Genomic DNA, 19,412 nt, shown 5'->3' on the forward strand with positions numbered 1-19,412 from the left:
ATTAGTTTGCCCACTTTGCAAATTACTTGTTTAGGGCGATGGGGACAAAAAACCAGCATATAGGTAAAGTTTAAAAATAAGGTGAGCCTGCATGATTAACACAATAAAGACATGGGCTAATATGGTGAGGTACTCTCCTTTATCTGGGGAATATTCAAACATTTCAGACTATGTTACTCCTGCCTTTTGAGCTTTAACTGATTAACTCATTAACTCTGGGTCTTTTTCAGTGGGCTTTCCTGGCCTTATTCTCTTTCCACCCCGTTCATATGTACTTTCTTCCCAACACTCTACCTAAATTCTTTTCACGCAGTTCTGGGGCGAGAGGTCAAAGATTCTTCCTGCGTCTTTTGTGCCCTGATGGTTTTGCAAGTGAAAATTATCTGCATGTCCCGGTGGCATATCTTGGGGTGGCCGACCCTGCGTCCCCACACAGCAAAGCCTGAAGTGCATTTATTAATGAGGTTTCAGGGAAGGTGGTTAAACTTGGAGGTCGGGACGTCAGAAGCAGAGAAGGAACCGGGTGTCAGTTCTAAACGCAGAGCACCGCAGGGGGAAACACCGCCCAGCCCCGGCCGGACGCACCCTCACCTGGGCGGCCGCCATCTCCGCCTCGGCCTCGGGCTGCTCGGGCTCCTCCCCCACCGGGCGCTGTGCGGACACGGCTCACGGCCCCGGAGAAGATGCGCGGCCGGCCGGCGGCATGGCCTCCCCCGGCTCCCCGCCAGCCGCGAGCAGGACGCTGACACGGGGCCCAGGCCACCCTCCGGGCCCGGGTCTCAGGACGGACGCGGGGACGCGGGGCTCGGGGACCGCGGGCACCGGCTCTGCCCTGCAGGGGGCTGGGTCTGCGCACAGGCCCGGCACCCGGCGGGGGCCCGCGGGGACAGACGAGCTCACCGTGCGCGCGAAGGGGGAGCCCCGGGAAGAGGCCCCACGGCCGCGCCGCCCCGACCGCGGGACACACGCCTCCCGCCGCCGCACCGCCCGGAAGCAGGAGCGGGACCCGTCCTCCTCGCGGGGAGGGGCCACGGCGCACGCGCAGCAGTGCCGGTGTCTCCGCACGCACCTGAGGCCCCGGAAGCGGTCTGGGGCTCCGCCCCCTGAGGTTTTAGGGAGGGCGGGGCGCCGGGGAGGCTTGGGTCCGTCAGTGACGGGCGCTGTCCGAGGTCTGGGGTCTGTAGCGGTGACCCTAGGGGGGCTGACACTGCCCGCCGGGCGTTAAACCCCAGGCAACCAAGGTGTTTCCGTCTCAGCGGGACTCTCCGACTCTTTTGCTTTCAACCCTTTGCATCCTGGATTCCACTGTTGATTCCTAACCTCTTGAACCTCTGTTCCCTGTCCTGGGTACCCCTCGTACTCGGACCCTCCCTGTCTTGTCCTCTGGTAAAAGGGAGGTTAACAGGGAAAAAGGAAATAGATGCTTGTTAACAGAAAAACATCCGAAAACGTGGGAGAGACCCAGGAAACTGACCATCTATCTCCCTGAAAGGGCCTGAGTCACTCCCTCTGTTAAGTCCGGGAAGAGAAAATTATGGGGCAAAATACCTCTAAAACCGAAATCAGTCAAAGGGAGGAATAAAGTTTAAACCCGTTTATTGCTTACAAACAGCAGTGGGGAGCCGTCTCTCTCTCTCTCTCCCCTACTGGGACAGAAGCAAAACCAGCACTCACCCATGACCTCTCAAGTTCAGAGAAGCCCTCCCTTGCCTAGGTAATTAATTACCCACTGATATGGAGATGACCTGCTCTCCACCCGAGGAATGCCTATTGATATGCAAATGCCATAAGGCCATACTTCTCTACCTCTCTGAGGATGTAGATGCACTAAGGTAAGCGAGATATTCTGGAAATATTACAGTTTTACCCACACCCTCCGATGCCATCTCTACATGAAGACCAAACATGTTGGGGTTGGGGCGGTTTGGGAGGGTTGTCAGGACACGCACGTAAGTCATAATGGGGTGTTAGGCACATTCAAATCCATGCTGTCCCCACTGATAATGCTAAAGAGAAACTGCTGCTTGGTTTTCAGAGCTTATTCCAGGTACATTGGTTGTTTCCTAAAAATAACCAGCCTAAAATAATCCCTATGCCAAAGGGACAGGTATTGGGTGAGACATTTGCTCCTTTTCAGTAGAGAAATGTTGAATTTTATAATTAAATGCCAAAACATTATCTAAAATTAATGTGCTTTTTATACTCACATTAGTAATATATGGTAATTCTCATAGAAATTTGGTATGATCAGAGTTTTTTTTTAAATTTTAGCCATTCTAGAACATATGAACTGATTTCTCACTACAAAATATTAATTAGCTAGTTAGAGGAGCTAAATAGCCAGACAGGAAAAATAGGAAGGGGACTTCCATCAATTTTGACATTTGGCTGGATGCCTACAGCCTACACATTCCATCCATGTAAGCTGTTCTTGCAGGAGGTGGGAGGTGGGGAGTTAGGGTATAGACATCAGACCTGCCAAAACTAGGTGGTTCCAACATGGTGAAGAAATCCCAAATTTGATCCCAAAACACATTATAAAAAAGCTTCTGTACAGCAAAGGATACTATCTGCAAAACAAAAAGTCATCCTACAGTATGGGAGAATATATGCATAAATGACTCATGTGATACGCGGTAAACATCCAGAATATCTAAAGAATTCATATGCCTCAACTCCCAAAAAACAAATAACCGAGTCAAAAGTAGGTGGAGGACCTGAACAGACAGTTCTCCAAAGAAGAAATACAAATAGCCAAAAGGCACATGAAAAGATGCTGCACATCTCCAATCAGCATGGAAATGCAAATGAAAACCACAATGACATATAACCGCACACCAGTTAGAATAGCCAATATCCAAAAGACAAGAAAAGACAAATGCTTGCAAGGGTGCGGAGAGATAAGAACCCTGCTACACTGTTGGTGGGACTCCAAATTGCAGGCAACCACTGTGGAAAGCAGTATAGAGGTTCCTCAAAAAATGAAAAATAGAAATGCCGTTTGACTCAGTGATTCCACAACTATGAATTTACCTGAAGACAATGAGATCCCTGATTCAAAAATACATATGCACCCCTATGGTTATCACAGCAGTATTTACAATAGCCAAGATATGAAAGAAACCTAAGTGTCCATCAATAGATGAATGGGTAAATAAGATGCAGTACATATACATAATGAAATATTATTCAGCCATAAGAAGAAAAGAAATCCTACCATTTGCCAGAGGATGAATGGACCTAGAGGGTATTATGCTCAGTGAAATCAACCAGGCAGAAAATGACAAATACCATATTATTTCACTTATTTGTGGAATATAAAAACAGAGCAAAACAGAAGGAACAAAACAACATTCGACTCATAGACACTGAGAAGTGACTAGTGGTTACCAAGGGGAGGGGAGTGCAGTAGGGGATGGAGGAGGGAGAGGGGGACTGTTGAACCACTGTAGTATACATTTGATAAAATTTTAAATAATATGAAATCTTTTATGTGAATATGAAGCTAGTGAAAGAAAAAAATGGACATATTAAAAACAGAGCTTTTAAAAGAAAATTCATCTAAACTCTTAGAGCAAACATTTCCAAATATCACTTAACATGAAAAAATTTGCAATGTAGGCATCAGGAGAAATATCAATTAGTTGATTGAAGACCTGCAGGGAATACAACACACTCAATTTGCTGTGATATTTGAAAAAGTAAATCGTAGAACACTTGACACAGAATCATGCTTAATTTTTAAATTTCTACTTCAAATAATATACATGTAAAAGATGAGGAATACAAATGAATGGAAAGAAGACCCTGCTGAGAGCACACCTTGTGGAAAACCACTCACCATCCCTGGTGTGGACGGATTCCATTCCACATTGGTTAGTTTCAAAGCAAATACGTTATTACACATACACCACCAAAAAATGAAAAACCACAAAAGTCTGGTCATCTCTCTTTGTTTCATTATTGCCTGCCTTTTCTCTTTGGTAGGTCAAAAACTATTTTCATTGTCAGTAATAAACTTGTGAACCATTAAACATGTATTATGGATTCCCTCTTCAAGTATTCTGTCTTCCTCACTAGTATCACTCCACTTTGATTGTTATGTGTTTAGATTATTTCCACTTGAGTTTTCCACTTGAGCAGGTATGATGAAAATATCCTCACCTTCTTCCAGGAGTAACTGCTGGAAATAAACCCTAAGAGAACTACCACACCCTAAAGAATCCTTGCTCTAACCCCTCTGACTGGTAGCCTGAGTGTCTTCAGCAAGAGCCAGCCAGGCGAGGCACTCTCTGTGAACTTAGAATGGGAAAAGATTTATTCAAAAGAACAAATACCTTAACCATAAAGGAAGAAATGACAAGTGATTCTATTAGAGTTAACAGTTTGTCCTCATCAAAAGCCACCTGGATAGATACTAGTGTTTCATTCGGGGACCACGAAAATGAGAAACCGAGTTGGAATGGCGTTTTAAGCAGAGGGCTTAGACTTTCTCTGGAGACTAAGCACCAAGTCATTGCTCCCCAGTGGCTTTTAAGTTCCTGCAAGCAAAAGGACGGGCATCGAGTAATGATTATAGGATGTGTTTTTTCATTAAGCTAAACAACTGCAAGCTAATTATTTCTTAAAGTTTCTCTGTGTCTCATCAAGGCATCCGGCACGTGAGTCTCAGCATGTTCCTTATTGGGTTTGCCTCAGAAGGATCACGAGAACTGTTTGCAGCCCTTGTCACACCGCTCATGACTCACACTAGATTCCAAGACGCAACACATATTGTTCTCTTCTCTTAGATTAGTTTTGGATGCAAACCATATTTTTCTTTCTCTTACATTAGTTTTGGCTATAGATTAAGCTGAAGAAGGAACTAAATTACAGCAATGTTAACTCCTGGGGTATCTACATTTCCCCCTTTTTGTTTATCTTGCATCTTTTGTAACATTAGTGAGGAGATTCCTGATTGCTGCTGAGCAGGTTGACATTTTCCGGTAGCTCTTCTCCAGACTATACAAAACACAAATAACAAACATAATACAATTATGGTAAGTATAGCAGTGGAACCACTAAACATTTTTAAGTTTTTTATTGCGTTCAAATTACTTATTCCATCTGCAATACTTTCCAATAAATTAGAACTACTTAATACTTGTAATTGTTCCTGGAAATTATCAGAAATGTGCTGTTGAAGGTGTAATATTTCTTGAGTCATATTGCCGTGATTTAACAAATGCCTTTTAACATTGTTTCATGGAAAATAAGTATGATTATAAGGTACAGGAGTAACACAAAACCCAGTTGTATCCCAATAACATTTTATAGAAATTTGATGTTGCAAACTAACAATTTGATCTCATAGCATAATAACTGTTGCAAATCAGTCAGTTGTGCATTAATTTCACTACCTATTCGTCTTTGGGTAGTCCACAATTTTGATGAATCAGAATGCCAATTATTAACAAAGTCAACAGTCGGAACACTTTGCTGAAGTGCGACCCCAGCGGTTGCAGCAGTTGCAGTTATGGCTATGATCCCCAGGATAACTGCAATGATTAATCCAATCATTCATTTAGTTCTTTTCAGAAGATTGTCAATAGTATATTGGAGAAGCATCATGCTTGGAGAATCTTGCCATTTTTGGTGTAATTGAACTGGAGGCCAGAGATCTGTTCTAGCCTTAAGAATATAAAGACAATCTTTTGTGGAAAAAGGAACAGAGTTATTAATACAAGTATAGAATGAATGATTTACACAGGAGAGATGAACGCCACACTGTGTGACCAATAATAATTAACAAGGGCAATCAGACACAGGCTGTAATATAATGACTCATTTTTTGTAAAACTCAATCAATTGTTTTTTGTAATAGTATAATTCTGAGTATGGCCTTTCCAAGCTATTAGACCCCATAAAGCCAAGGGAATTTTCCTTAAGTGATATTGCAGGGGCCCAAAAGGTAAATGTGGGCAGGAGGAGACATCCCACCTCCACGCCAATAAATGGTCTCATTAGAAGATGTGACAATGGTGTGACTAGTGCCATAAGTATGTTTACACCATCGCAGGTCATGCCTCTGTCCTCTGGTCTGGGCGGAACCTCGAGGGCTCCAATCAATGACGCTGCCATAGGAGGTATTAAGTAAAACCCAACCTATTTCTACCCGCCAATTCATCCAGTGCACCCATTCACTGATTCTTGCAGCTATTGGTTGGGTGCAGATGGGCAAATCCGGGGGATGATCTGTTATGTCACTTGAATTAATTTTTTTTGTGGAATCTGAATGCTTGAAGAAGGAATAATTTTTTCTATGATTCTTTATAGGTACCAATTTTAACAATGGATAACCATGCAGCTGGTTATATTTTCAAGCAATGGTTTTCATGTCCAATACAAATGGATACCCCCTCTACTCCCACCATATAATTCTCAATTTTCATGCCCTCTTCTCCTGGCCTTAAGGGGCCACAAGTATCATAAGGACCAGGAGTCCAGTTGGAATCATTAACATATTGGGACCGTTTTGGAGAGCCAATGGATAACTTGATCGATCAGGGGATTAGGAGTATAAGCCCAATATGAATGATAAATGCCATTAGCAGAAATTACCCCCACGGTGACAGCAGCAATGACAGCCAGGAACAAATTTGAAGCATTGCGTTGCCCGTCCGGTCTGTTGTATAATTTTTTCAGCTTCCTGTTTCATCTTTTTTAGTTGTCCCCGTGTTGGGGGATTCACTTCTTGAGGTCTTGGTAACGGAGCTCAAACTCTGAATCTTCCAATAACTATGGCTCGCATCTCATCAATGGGAGGTTCAACGTCAAATAGAGGCCTTTTGTTCATTTTCTGGGTTTTATCTTCTTAGCTGGGATCCACACAGTTTCTGTAATGACACAAGCATATCCTCGACCCCACCTTTGAACCATCCCTGACACCCATTCTCCCATATCATTCTTATGAAAGACAGGCTGATTTATTGCAGGGAACTTTTCTCGCACCCAATGGCTATCGGCTGCTAATGAACCTGTATCATTTAAATAAAAAAAATCAGGGTAAATAATGCCCTATTTATTTTCATCCGAGGATTTTGTATGCCACCATATCACCCTTTTTGTTTAAGCAACATATCTTTCAATGTGCAATTATGTCTTTCAATAATTGAAGTCCCTGAGGGTTATATGGAATCCCAGTAACATGTTTAATATCCCATTGAGAGAGAAACTTTTGTAATTTTGCAGAAAGGTAACTAGGGGGATTATGTTTTAATTTTAGCTGGCAATCCCATAACATTAAAAGCTTCAAGTAAATGTTGAATCACATTATCAGCTTTTTCTCCTGATAGTGCAGAAGCCCATCTAAAACCAGAAAGCATATCAAGTGAGCAATGAACATCGGATAATTTCCCAAATTCTGGAATATGGGTGACATCCATCTGCCGCAGTTCACTAAGGTGCAATCCTCTTGGGCTGACCCCTGAGGTGTGAGGTTTACTTTGGGTTTGAGTACCCTGAGGGCATTGGTAAATGATATTTTGAGCCTGTTCTCTAGTGAGGTGAGATTTAAGTTGTAAACCTTCCTGTTAACATGAGTTTGTTTATCCCACGCCTTGGCAGTCAATAGGGATCCAATAAGTAATTTATCAGTATGTTCATTAGCTTTGGTCATTGGTCCAGGGAGGGAGATCTGTGCTCAGATATGAGTAATATAAAGAATATTGTCTTTCATATAATAATTGTTGCACAGTACAAAATAATTGATACAATTCAATGCCATAATCAAATAGAGTAACAGAGTATGTTTTACTGTATATTCAACATATTGTGAGTCTAACAATATTAAGGGGACTTGTAACATCTTGTAATAACATAATGACAGCATATAATTCAGCCTTTGTACTGAGCAATAAGAAGTTTGGACAATTTCTGTAGTTTTTCCACTATATCCCGCTTTGCCTTCCTTATTAGCATCTGTATAAAAAGTATCAGCTTTTGGGATAGGATGAGTTTTAATAATGACAGTACAAATCCACTGAGTTTTTTTTTAAAGAAATTGAATAGTTTGTCCTTTGGAAAGTGATTATTAATATTTCCTATATAGTTGGCAAAAGCCATTTGCCAATTATCATTTAATTTCCAATTATCAGCTATTTGAATGTTAGTAAGAGGAACAATGATATGAGAAGGATCTTGTGCACTTAAGGCACACAATCATAAGTGCCCACAAATCATTAACTGACAAATTTTATCTATATATGTAAGTAATTTCTTTGATGCCTTATGTGGTAAAAAAAAAAAAAAAAACCATTCTAAAGTTTTTCCTCTTTGCCATCAAATACCAGTAGGGAAATGCTCAGAAGGGAAGACTAATAACTCAACATCATATTGTGCATCAATACGATCCAAATAAATTGCTCATATGTTCTTCTATCCATTCTAATTCTTTTTTGGCTTGCGGTGCCAATTGTCTAGGACTAATTCAGAATTCCCAGTTAAAGTATTAAATAAATGCTTGAGTGAATAGGTTGGAATTCCTAGTGAAAAGCGATGCCAATTGATATCACCTAAGAGCTTCCGAAAATCATTTAGAATCCTGAGACTGTCTTTCCCAATTTGAATTTTTTGTGGATTTTCATTCTTTCAGTTATACTTTCTAAATAATTATATAGAGTACTGTCCTGTACCTTTTCGGAAGCACTAAGACCGTAAGCAGTTAATTCTATGACAGATTGCTCATAGAGGGTTTGCAAAATGGGCAAATTTTTATGAGTAATTACAATATCATCCATATAATGAATAATTAAGGAATCAGGGAATTTTCTCCTTAAATTTTCTAAAGGTTGATTTACAAAGAACTGGCATAATGTAGGGCTATTTAACATTCCTTGAGGCAAAACTCTCCATTGATATCAAGCAGTAGGTTTATCATTATAGGGAGATGGAATAGTGAAAGCAAATTTCTCACAATCAGAAGGTGGTAATGGAATGGTGAAAAAGCAATCTTTTAAATCAATTACTTTAATATTCCAATCTAGGGGAATCATACTGGGTTGTGTCAGTCCAGGTTGTAGAGTACCCATAGGTTGAATAACAGCATTTATTTTTCTTAAATCTCTCAGCATTAATAACAAAAACAGGAGAATTCCATGGACTAACAGATTCTTCTATATGTCCAGCAAACAGCTGTTCTTGTACTAATTGCTCTAATACTTAAAGCTTGTCTTTTGTGAAAGGTCACTGCTCTACCCATATTGGTTTATCAGTTAACCATTTTAAGGGAAGGGCGAAGCTACGAACAGTGGACTCTATCATAAATTTGGATAACTGATGCCTGATCGATCTAATTTGGGCTGAATTATTATATTAATTAAGATATTTTGTTGGTTTTTCCTAGACCCTTTTTAAAACCATATCCCATCTGAGCCATACTATTTCTAGATTAAGGAGAGATTGATGATATATTTATAGTTTCCCCCATTGGGACAATAAATCCCAACCCTAAAGATTAATCTATATAGGTGCAACAAAAGGTTGCAATGTAGCCTTTTGTCCTTCAGGCCCAATACATGAATAACTTGACACACTTTGAAAAATCTCTGTAAGTGTTCCTATTCCTGTAAATGTAGCAGACACAGATGTTACAGGCCATGCAGAAGGCCAAGACTCTTGAGATATTATAGAAACATCAGCTCCTGTATTTACCAGTCCCTTAAAGGGCACATTATTTATATAAACATCCATCTCGGGTCGATCATCATTAACAAAAGTCTGCCAGTATATCTTTTTACCAGTACTGCCGAATCCACCTTGTCTTTGAACGGGGTCAGACTTTGCTGGTATGGAAGGCAATAGAAGGAGGTGTGCAATTCTCTGTCCCGCCTCTAACAAAACTGGTTTATTGGTACTCATCATAATTTGAATTTTGCTTTCATAATCACTGTCTGTAACTCCCAAATGAACTTGAATTCCTTGACTGGTAAGACTACTTCTGCCAATTAACAATACAACACTATTTTTTGGAATAGGTCCATAAATGCCAGTTGATATTTTAACAATGCTGGCCCGAGGTAGTAAATGTAAACTATCTAAAATGGGAGTATCTACTGCAGCGCCCCCTCTTGTGCCACGAGTAAGGTCATTTATTGAGTGACGGCATCATCTTTGCCATGGCTGACTGGGTATTGTTAAATGCTCATATTGTTTTTCTTGGGGCCCCGAGCTGGGCACATATTCCAGTTTCCCTGTTTCTCTACAGGTTGCCCATTTTATCCCACTTTGACCTACATTCATTAGCCCAATGTTTCCCTTTTTTACATCGAGGACATACACTGGGAGGAGGTTTCTTTTCTTCTTCTCTTCTTATAAGTCTATTTTTTCGGCAACCTTTTTGAAGATGACCCAATTTACCACAATTATAACACCTAGTTTTATTTTGCTTTATTTACCTTTAAGAGCCATGGCCAATAAATTAGCTTTATAAGGCTCGCTTCCAACATCCAGAAAAGCTTTAATCTACTCATCTGGGGGGCATTTTGGGCTTTTAAAGGTCAAGGATCTTTTGACATTCTACATTAGCATTTTCAAAAGAAAGCGTTTGCATCAAAAGGTCTTGGAGTTCTGGTTGGGAAACTGCTTTTTGAATAGCATCTTTCAATGCAGATACAAAATCCACATAAGGCTCCCCTTGGGACTGTATAAGATTTAGCAGTCTTGCCGAGCGGTTCGAGTCCTCCCAAGCACAGATGCAACACAAACGGACTTGTACAATAGCCTCGACAGGGTGTTGCAATTGTGCTCTTACCCCCAACCAGTCTCCACTACCAGTTAATTGTTCTTAAGTCATTTGTAATTGATGGGCCTGGTTTCTTCTTGCCACCTGCTCTGCCTCGTCTCTCCACCATGTTTTAAACTGCATATAGGGGCCAGACGACAAAACTGTTCTAGCTGATATACCCCAGTCATAAGGGATTAAGCCGTATTCCTGAGCTAATCCTTGTAACAGTCCTTTAACATAATTAGATTGTATCCCATACATAGTCACTGCTTGTTTCAAGTACTTCATGACTTTAAAAGATAAGAGTGTATTCAAACTGTTGATATCCCTGAGGATATCAACCATTAGCAGGCATTTGTTGTACAGCAACAGGAAATACAGAAGCCGTGATAGGCAGTAAGAAACCATCAATATCTCCCTTTTTTCTTGCATTTAGAATGGATTTGGATATCACTGAAATTTAAAGAGTGGTAATAATTAATTCAGGCGCTATTTCCTGATACCAAGGCACAGGAGGGGCTGTACAGACAAGCTCCCTTTTTCTACTATCAAAACTCTCTACAGGATAGATGTGTTTATCATCTTCCTTAATTAAAGGAGATTCAACTTTACTTTTCAACGGAGTTAGCATTGAAATTAGTGATTCTAATAATGTTGTCAAGGTAGCTATTTGTTTTTCAGTCGAATGCTGGGAGTCATTATTTACAGGTGGAGTTTCTGTACGCAGCTGAGAAAAGCTACATTTTCTATCCCTTGTTAGCTCCATCTCAGAATCCTTTTCCATATCTGATTCCTTATCAGGAAGTAATGATTCCATATGCAACGTCCTTAGACTTTCATATTGACCGGCATAAGATTCATGAGAACGGGGACACTCCCCTAGTATTTTCTGGGTCTCCTCTTCATTTTCATTTTTATCATTAAATTGAGCATTGACCACCTCACAGATTCCTCAGATTCAGATTGTAAAGGTTCCAGGGCTAAACTAATTAAATTACACAGAGACCAGACCGACAAGGGAATTTGCTCCCCCTGCTGGTGAGCTCGGCGGAGGACTCTCAAAACCTGTATCCAGACTTTTAATGCAGTTTTCCCTGGTGGATGAAACCAATAACAATGTTTATTAACCAATTCGAACTCTATCATGGTTGACTTTTTTACTTTAACCCAAGAACTTTTAAGTAAGGTATGCAATAAAACAGCATATTGTTGTTGGGCAGTCTGTGAATTTCCCATGTCTCTACAAAAATAATGCCAAAAGTGTCACTTACCTCGAAAATGAGAAACCGAGTCGGAATGGCCTTTTAAGCAGAGGGCTTAGACTTCCTCTGGAGACTAAGCACCAAGTCAGCGCTCACCTGCGCGTTTATTAAATCACCGCACGTAGAAAAACAGGCATCGATTAATGATCATAGGATGTGTTTTTTCATCAAGCTAAACAACTGCAAGCTAATTATTTCATAAAGTTTCTCTGTGTCTCATCAAGGCATTCCACACGTGAGTCTCAGCGTGTTCTTTTTGGGTTTGCCTCAGAAGGATCGCGAGAACTGTTTGCAGCCCTTGTCACACCGCTCATGACTCGCACCAGGTTCCAAGACGCAACACATATTCTTTTCTCTTAGATTAGTTTCAGATACAAATCATATTGTTCTTTCTCCTAGATTACTCTCAGCTATATATTAAGCTTAAGCAGGAACTAAATCACAGCAAGTTCACTGCTGAGGCATCTACATACTAGCTAGACAGATGATCGACGAGCGGAGTGAGCACCAGGGACACCCTCAAACTGTACCTTTATAAATATCTCATATGAACCAACAAGGGAAAGAGAGACGATGCAACTGGGGAAAAAGGACTAAAATAAACCAACAGACACTTCAGAAAAGGGTTTACCTAGTGTCTAATAGATGTGGGAAATGGCTGCTATAGCTCTGGGAGGAGGGGCTTCCCCATCGCGGGCAAGTTCTCTGTGAATTATATGAGGGTGAATAAAGGCAAGGGCAGTGAGTTGGGGGTTAAAGGGGGTTCCCACATTTACTCTCACGGCAGGAACTGTGTCTGTTTGCTCCGCTCTCTCCTGGCCGAGCACCGAGCTCCCTGATCCCATGCTCAGGTTTGCCTCTCCAGGAGCACCAGGCTCCACAGCCCTCTCCCCTCTCCAGGGTGGGCTACTTCCCCGCCCTCACACGGGGAGGAACTCTGTGTGCACGTATCTTGTGACGGGCACACGCCTGACCAATTATGTACCAGGAATACGGGAAGAGAGAATGGGTGGTTCCTCTCTTCTCCCCTGGCCAGGTACTCCCGTGACTGTCCAGTTTGCTCTGTCCCTGGTAAACACCCCACAGATTTGAAAACAGGCTCTTATATGTATATACAATGGGTGCTATTAAAGCCAGGCATGAATCCTGGTCAGAAATATCCATTTTCCCCCCAGCTGCTCAACTTCCTTACTCATCAAGCAAATGCAAAAAATCCACCACCTGGTTCTGCTGCACAGTCACCCGATGGTACAATAAAAATGACAGGAAACATCACCTGTGGACAAGGATGCAAATAATGAATATAATCACCTGCTGTTGGGTGTGAAATGAATACACAGGTTTTAGAAAATTGTCTCAAATATGAACACATGTAAACATAGGATCCAACAATATCAAAAATGAGCATAGATTAAAGAGAAACTGTTACAGTATTAATACACATTCAAGCACATACATACCAGCATTGTTCCTTACAGGGCCAAATAGAAAATCACTAACATGTACTTCATCAGTATCATTATATAATTTGATTTCACAGTGAAGTTCTATCACCAATAGGAATAGCTGATCATTAACAACAGATACCACCAATAAACTGATGAACAACATGTATTAGAAATCAAAATAGCAAAAGAGTTCATGCTATAATTTCATTTATAGAAACTAAAGAAGGGGGAAGAGATTTAGATGTCAGATGTGACAATATCAGTCACCCTTAAGGGTGATGACTGGGTGCAGCCATCTGCCAGGCTGACAATGTGCTGTTATTTCAAAAGGAATTGGGTACAGGGTTGGTTCTGTTTGTGAAATATCATTGAGTCAACCACAGATGACCACTGATGCATGGATATTAATTTTTTAAAATACATGTCAGCAATTACAAGAGTTGGAGGGATGTGATTAGATTAATGACAGTATTCCTTTATATCATCAAAGCATAAGTGAAAAGTATTAAAATAAGCACACTGTGAAGAGTTTTTTAAAGTATGCAGCAATAACTAGGTTACGAACTACGAGGTTCTGAAAATACAACCTTCAAAAACAGGTTAAACAATAGTCCAAAAACTTAACAAAATGAAATAAGAACAGTGTCATGAAGAGCACAGTGAGCCCACACATCCAATCCCAAACACACCCTTGTTTATCAACACATATAAATGAATTGCTCCTCTGAAAATAAAATGATTTGACTACATTCAATTAATTTTCAAGAGCATACATAATGCTATAGCAGGAAAATAAAAACTCATTCCATGTCATTTTAAATAAACAGAGTTGGTTGGTTGGAGATTTTGGTCTCAATGTTTGTGTGTGTGGTGGAGCTACGGGCTTCTTAACCCCAGCACATCAAACAATTGTCGACACCAAGCAGGATTTCCATGACTTCAACTCAATCCTGTTCTCTGCCCAGAGAAAGCACCAGATTCCTCAGGTGGCAGCCACTGTCCTACAAGACTGCACTCCACTCCTCATCCGAAATGCCAGACAGAAGGCCCAGGCTATTACCTGGGCTTCTGGCCCAATGACTACAGATTGTAGGATCCTTGACTTCCCCTTTACATGTGATCACATTGCTACAGGGGATAATAGAACTCAGGAAGCACTTATTAGGTAGAGCAATGACATGAGACAAGCAAGATGATTAATGTTTCTTGCATGTGATTAAAAATGCTCAACTACAAATCAATGAGTCATAAGAAACACATGCTTGGTGATTCCTGACCAAATATGTCCTTCCTGGGTGTCTTTGCTCTTCATCCACAGTTCATGAAAACACTGGAGAGCTTAATTGGAAATGAGTGGCTTGCATAGTAATGAATTTTGGACCCCAACCAGTGAGGGTCTGGAGTTTGAATCAGTGGAGAGCCAATTATTTAGTCAATCAAGACTATGAAATGAAACCGTCATGAAAACATCCAAGTGCACATTGCTGTCAGCGCCCTCGGATCCTGCTTCGGTTGGGGAGGGCCTCCCGGTGCCACTGAGCCAGGCCCGAAGCTGCACCAGGATAGAAGTATCTTTATTTGGGACTTCACTTATCTTTTCATCTGGCTTTTATCATTTACAGCACCTTTTATTAAACAGGTAAATGTGAACAACTCTTACCAATCAAACAGAAGGGAAAGTTTGTTGGAATCTACCATCTGTAGCCAGTAGGCCAGAAGCAGGGGTACAACTGCCTGGGGCTGGTGACTGGTGGTGGAAGGCAGTCATGAAGGACAGAGCCCTTCTCCTGGGGATTGTATTTCCTCTGGGCAGAGGGCATCAGAATGGAGTTCTGAGAGCCCTGATATTCAAGAATTGCTTGGTCTGTGTCTGTGGGAAGGACGCCCCCACCCGACACACGTTAGAATTGGGCCCTGGAACCTGAATGGACTTGAGCTCCCCATCACATTGGGAGGCAGATGGTGGGCCTTGCTAGACCAGTCCAGGGCCATGGAAATGGGAGGTTTTTGAAGAGAATGAATGAAAGGGGATGGGATAAGGAACTTTTGATGCCTGGATTGCTACCCAAACAGCCATGGTATTAAACAGCAGCAGTGCTGCAGTTAACAAAGGTAAAACATACCAATGGAATTTAGAAAGGGCAGTGGACCCAACTCCTAACTTGTCTCATTGGATATGTAAGAAATACACATAAGCAAAATATACCATTCCCTGGTTATTGTTATTTCTAATAGCCAAGTAGAAAATAAAAGAAAGCTCTCAGTCAGGGTTTGATACTGAGCCAGGCTTGGCTTTGGGTCAATCCGTGCTTGGCCGTTAGCCTCAAAGCCACCTAGAAAGGGACAGATTTTGTCAGAGCAACAGGAAGTACCTCTACGACCTGTGGTCACAGGGATGATAGTTAATGTAGGAGGAGAAAACCAGGAAGTGACTGAAGCCAGGGGACCCAGAGGGAAGGAACTGGCTCACTTTGTAGATCAGCATCACAAGCTTCCTGAAGAACCTGTACTGAAGTGGATTATGAGTAACCGGTTAGGGGCTGTGTCCTTGGTTCTCAATGTTTCCAAGTGGAAGAGCATGTCTGGGCTGCAGCAGGACACACAGCTCACTACCGACAGTCGCAGGTGGCTGTGTGTGATGCAGACACACGGGAGGGGACCCCCGAGAGAACAGCCAGCCTGGTGGACGGCATAAAAGCCACTGTCAAGCGTGCTCACCCTGTGAAGGGGGACTGCCCATCTCCCCCTATAAATGCCAAATGGAATGCGCCCGATGAGCCAGCTGGTACTCTTCATATGCAGGCCCTGTGGGATTGGCTTTATGACAGCTGAATCACTCAGCCACTGAATATCCCTGTCACCCAGGCTACGGTGAATGCTGTGATTATGGGGCCCGCTATGTGCGCACCCCATGTAACTCACCTACAACACTGAAGTTTGAAATCCCTTATCAGGTTTGCTATCTGAGCTTCCCCACAAGGGTCTCTGACTGTAACTCTGCGGGTGAGAATAGTTCCCAGCCGGGTGGCAAATTACCTTTGCAGCCAAAATCAGTCAAAGGGAGAAATGAAAGTGGGAAAAGCCTGTTTATTGGTCACAACCACTCGCCCACTTCTGCTCGCCCATGTCCTTTGTAACCCAACTGCAAAAGGGGACGCCACACAACCTCTCCAGTCCAGATATACCCTCGCTTCCCCTTGGAAACACCCGATGTGGAGATGCACTAAGGGCAGGCAAGAGATTCTGGCAATACAGCAACTGTATCCACACTGATACCAAGAGCATTAATGTACCTTAGAAAATGGGAGGGACAAAGGGGAGAGTCCAGGGACTGTGCTCAATGGAGTAAGTCTTGAGATGGTTATTGGCAAATGGGATGAATAAAGCAGACAATGAGGGGAGTTTAAACAAAGGTGTTAATTCAGCACTAACAGAGATTGGATGGACCGATGGGATCCCACTGTTCACCCAACACCACAAAAGCTCAAAAAGTTCTGCTATATTTATCCCGGTTCACAGGAATTTTGAAAGCCTGAAGGTCAAGATTACAATGAAAATCTAACCAGGAATCACCAGGGGCACTGGCCAGGAAAAATTCAGCAAAAGATTAGGCTAGTCTTCTGACCACATCTGAGGTAACAACCTGAGCCCAGACGGGTGGGGGTGGGAGGTAAGAAACCTTCCTGGGAAGCCTTGTTTTGGAAGCCCAAAGGTACTGTGATTACAAAATTACTTGTGAGGTCTTATCAAGGGCTAATGTTAGATTGGGAGGATATGGGGATAAAAATGATACATGGGATTCAGGTGAAAGTTTGGATAAAAATTGGGGTATTTAAGCAGACTTTGTGTGAAGTGGTTACATGTCCTTTACCTTAATGTATAATTGATGGATACTATGTCTCACTGGAAATAGCTTCCCCTACAAAAATATGGTAAAACAGTAGGTACGTAAACCTGTCCTCAGACCAGTTTTGATCGGGTATGTTAAATGGGAACCCCTAGAACCGTCCAATCCAACACAGGTAGGTAACTGGAAGCAACATAGACCAAGTCCAGTGTGGCCTGTGAAAATGGCAGATGGCTCCTGGAAACTAACAGTAGAGTATCGTGGTTTAAATAGTTTCACCACCCATGGCCTCACTCAGCAGTTCCAGATATGGTCTCAAACCTACAGAAAACACAGCAGGCTGAAAGGTGCTGGTACTCAGACTGCCCTTGCAAATGCTTTCTCCTGTATTCAGTCTCTGAAGGGTGAGCTACAGTTTGCCTTCATCTGGGAAGGATCATAATTCACATTTACTGTGCTGACCAGGGTTATCTGAACTCACCAGTTTATTGTCACTACTTGGTCAGGAGGAACTTGGACTCAGTGTAGGTCTCGAGTGTAATACTACACTACATTGATGACATATTAGGAGCACAGGAGCACGTTAGGCCTGATTTGATCACAGTGACACATATAATCAACCAGGGCTTGTCAATGAACCCACCAAAGGACCAAGGTTCTGCTCAAGAAGCAAAATTTATAGGAGTAACATGGACAGAAGATACTGGGATATTCCACAAGTGATTGTTGGTAAACTGCTGTCACAATGATCCATACATACAAACAAAAAGCCCAGCATTTGGTTGATTGGGATTTTAGAGGGTGCATACTCCATACCTACTTCCCATTTATCAAATGACACAAAAAGAAAGCTATTTTTTGAGTGGGGACCTGAACTGAAGCCAGCCACATCTGAACTACAAAAGGCAGTTGTACTCTTGATTATTTCAGGACCCTTATGACCTCCCACTCAGGTATAATTTTCAAAGTGTCTGCCACCTGTAACCATGCAGACTGGAGCTTGTGGCAAAAGTCCATGAGACCTACGATCAAGGATCATTGGGATTTTGGATGAGAAAAACCCCAGACACTGCTGCCGAGTACACACCATTTGAGACAGTTCTCAGCATGCTATTGGGCATGGAGCCTGCATCAAAGACTGAAGGACATAAAATAATCTTGAAGCCTAGGAATCAGGTAAATGACTTGGGTGACATCAGAGAAACACTCTGATGCAGGCAGTGCCCACAACAGTTCCACAGCACGATGGAAATGGTTCATAACAGGAGGCAGTGGGGGGGGGGGGAATGCAAGGTGGCCCACACTGTCTGCATGAGCAGGTAGCCTCTTTTTTAGGGCCGACAATGGAGACCCCTTATGCATCACCAGAAGTGATTGTGACACGGACTGTACCGTGTACAGCTCTCAGCTGAACAGCAAAGAGCTGCTTGGTTTACAGATGGCAGTACCATGATGGTTGGACAATATCCTGTCTGGAAACCTGCTCCTTGAGGCCAGTAAGACTGGATGAGGAATGTCAGAACAGATGAGCCCAGTGGGCTGAACTGCATGCTGTGCTCCTGGCAGTGAAGGAGGAACTGAACAATGACAAAAGCCCCAATGTTTGGACTTTTGCTGACTCCTGGCCCATACCAAATGGCCTGAGTGAATGGTCAGGCAGATGGGCAAGGGAAAACAGACTACTAAGGAATGCCAGTGTAAGGTGCAACTTTATGAAAATCACTCTAGAATTTAAGGGGTGCATTAAAGTAGGACATGTGCATGCCCATCACAAGAGCCCCCTCCCAGGATCAGAAGGTAATTGGAACCACCAAGGGGACCTGTGGGTGCGTTCCCTTCAAGTGGCCACCTGGGTCCATGAAATGAGAGGACATGTGGGAGCTGCAGCAATAGACATGGGCTGGATTTAGACATATACCTCTCGCATCATGCACAGCACAGACATGCCAAGAACTACTCCACGAATCAAAAGACAAAGACTGCAGGCAGCTACGGGGAAAATTCCTCAGAGGAAGGCCCCGCACAGAGCTGGCAAGTGGGTTACACTGGAGCAAGGCCACTTACCCTCAAGGCCATAAATGGGTCCCTCACTG

At 42.5% G+C, this 19,412-nt stretch overlaps 1 protein-coding gene and 1 long non-coding RNA gene across 10 annotated transcripts in view; both read right to left on the bottom strand.

The window, feature by feature from the left end:
• Positions 1-19,412, bottom strand: part of LOC118909825 (zinc finger protein OZF-like) — a 79,527-nt gene that overhangs the window by 41,031 nt on the left and 19,084 nt on the right. For 3 of the 9 annotated variants that reach the window (XR_008995452.1, XM_057496391.1, XM_057496390.1), the window contains exon 1: positions 586-1,003. The exons of 1 other annotated variant lie outside the window; for it this stretch is intronic. Coding sequence is in view for 5 of the 8 variants with exons in the window: in XM_057496391.1 (XP_057352374.1) it covers positions 586-606 (21 nt within the window). In the remaining 3 variants the exon portion in view is untranslated. Of the gene's footprint in view, positions 1-585; positions 1,004-19,412 lie in introns of those variants that run through there. 5 more of the 9 variants (XM_057496403.1, XM_057496401.1, XM_036880578.2 and 2 more) reach the window with 3 other exon arrangements.
• LOC130682244 (uncharacterized) lies at positions 5,067-14,254 on the bottom strand. The gene is made up of 3 exons (XR_008995453.1): positions 13,246-14,254; positions 12,034-12,120; positions 5,067-6,875 (listed from the first exon to the last, which is right to left on the bottom strand). It is a non-coding gene; the product is annotated as an uncharacterized LOC130682244 (long non-coding RNA).

The sequence above is a fragment of the Manis pentadactyla genome, assembly GCF_030020395.1.
Source record: "Manis pentadactyla isolate mManPen7 chromosome 15 unlocalized genomic scaffold, mManPen7.hap1 SUPER_15_unloc_1, whole genome shotgun sequence".
Taxonomy (NCBI): Eukaryota; Metazoa; Chordata; class Mammalia; order Pholidota; family Manidae; genus Manis; species Manis pentadactyla.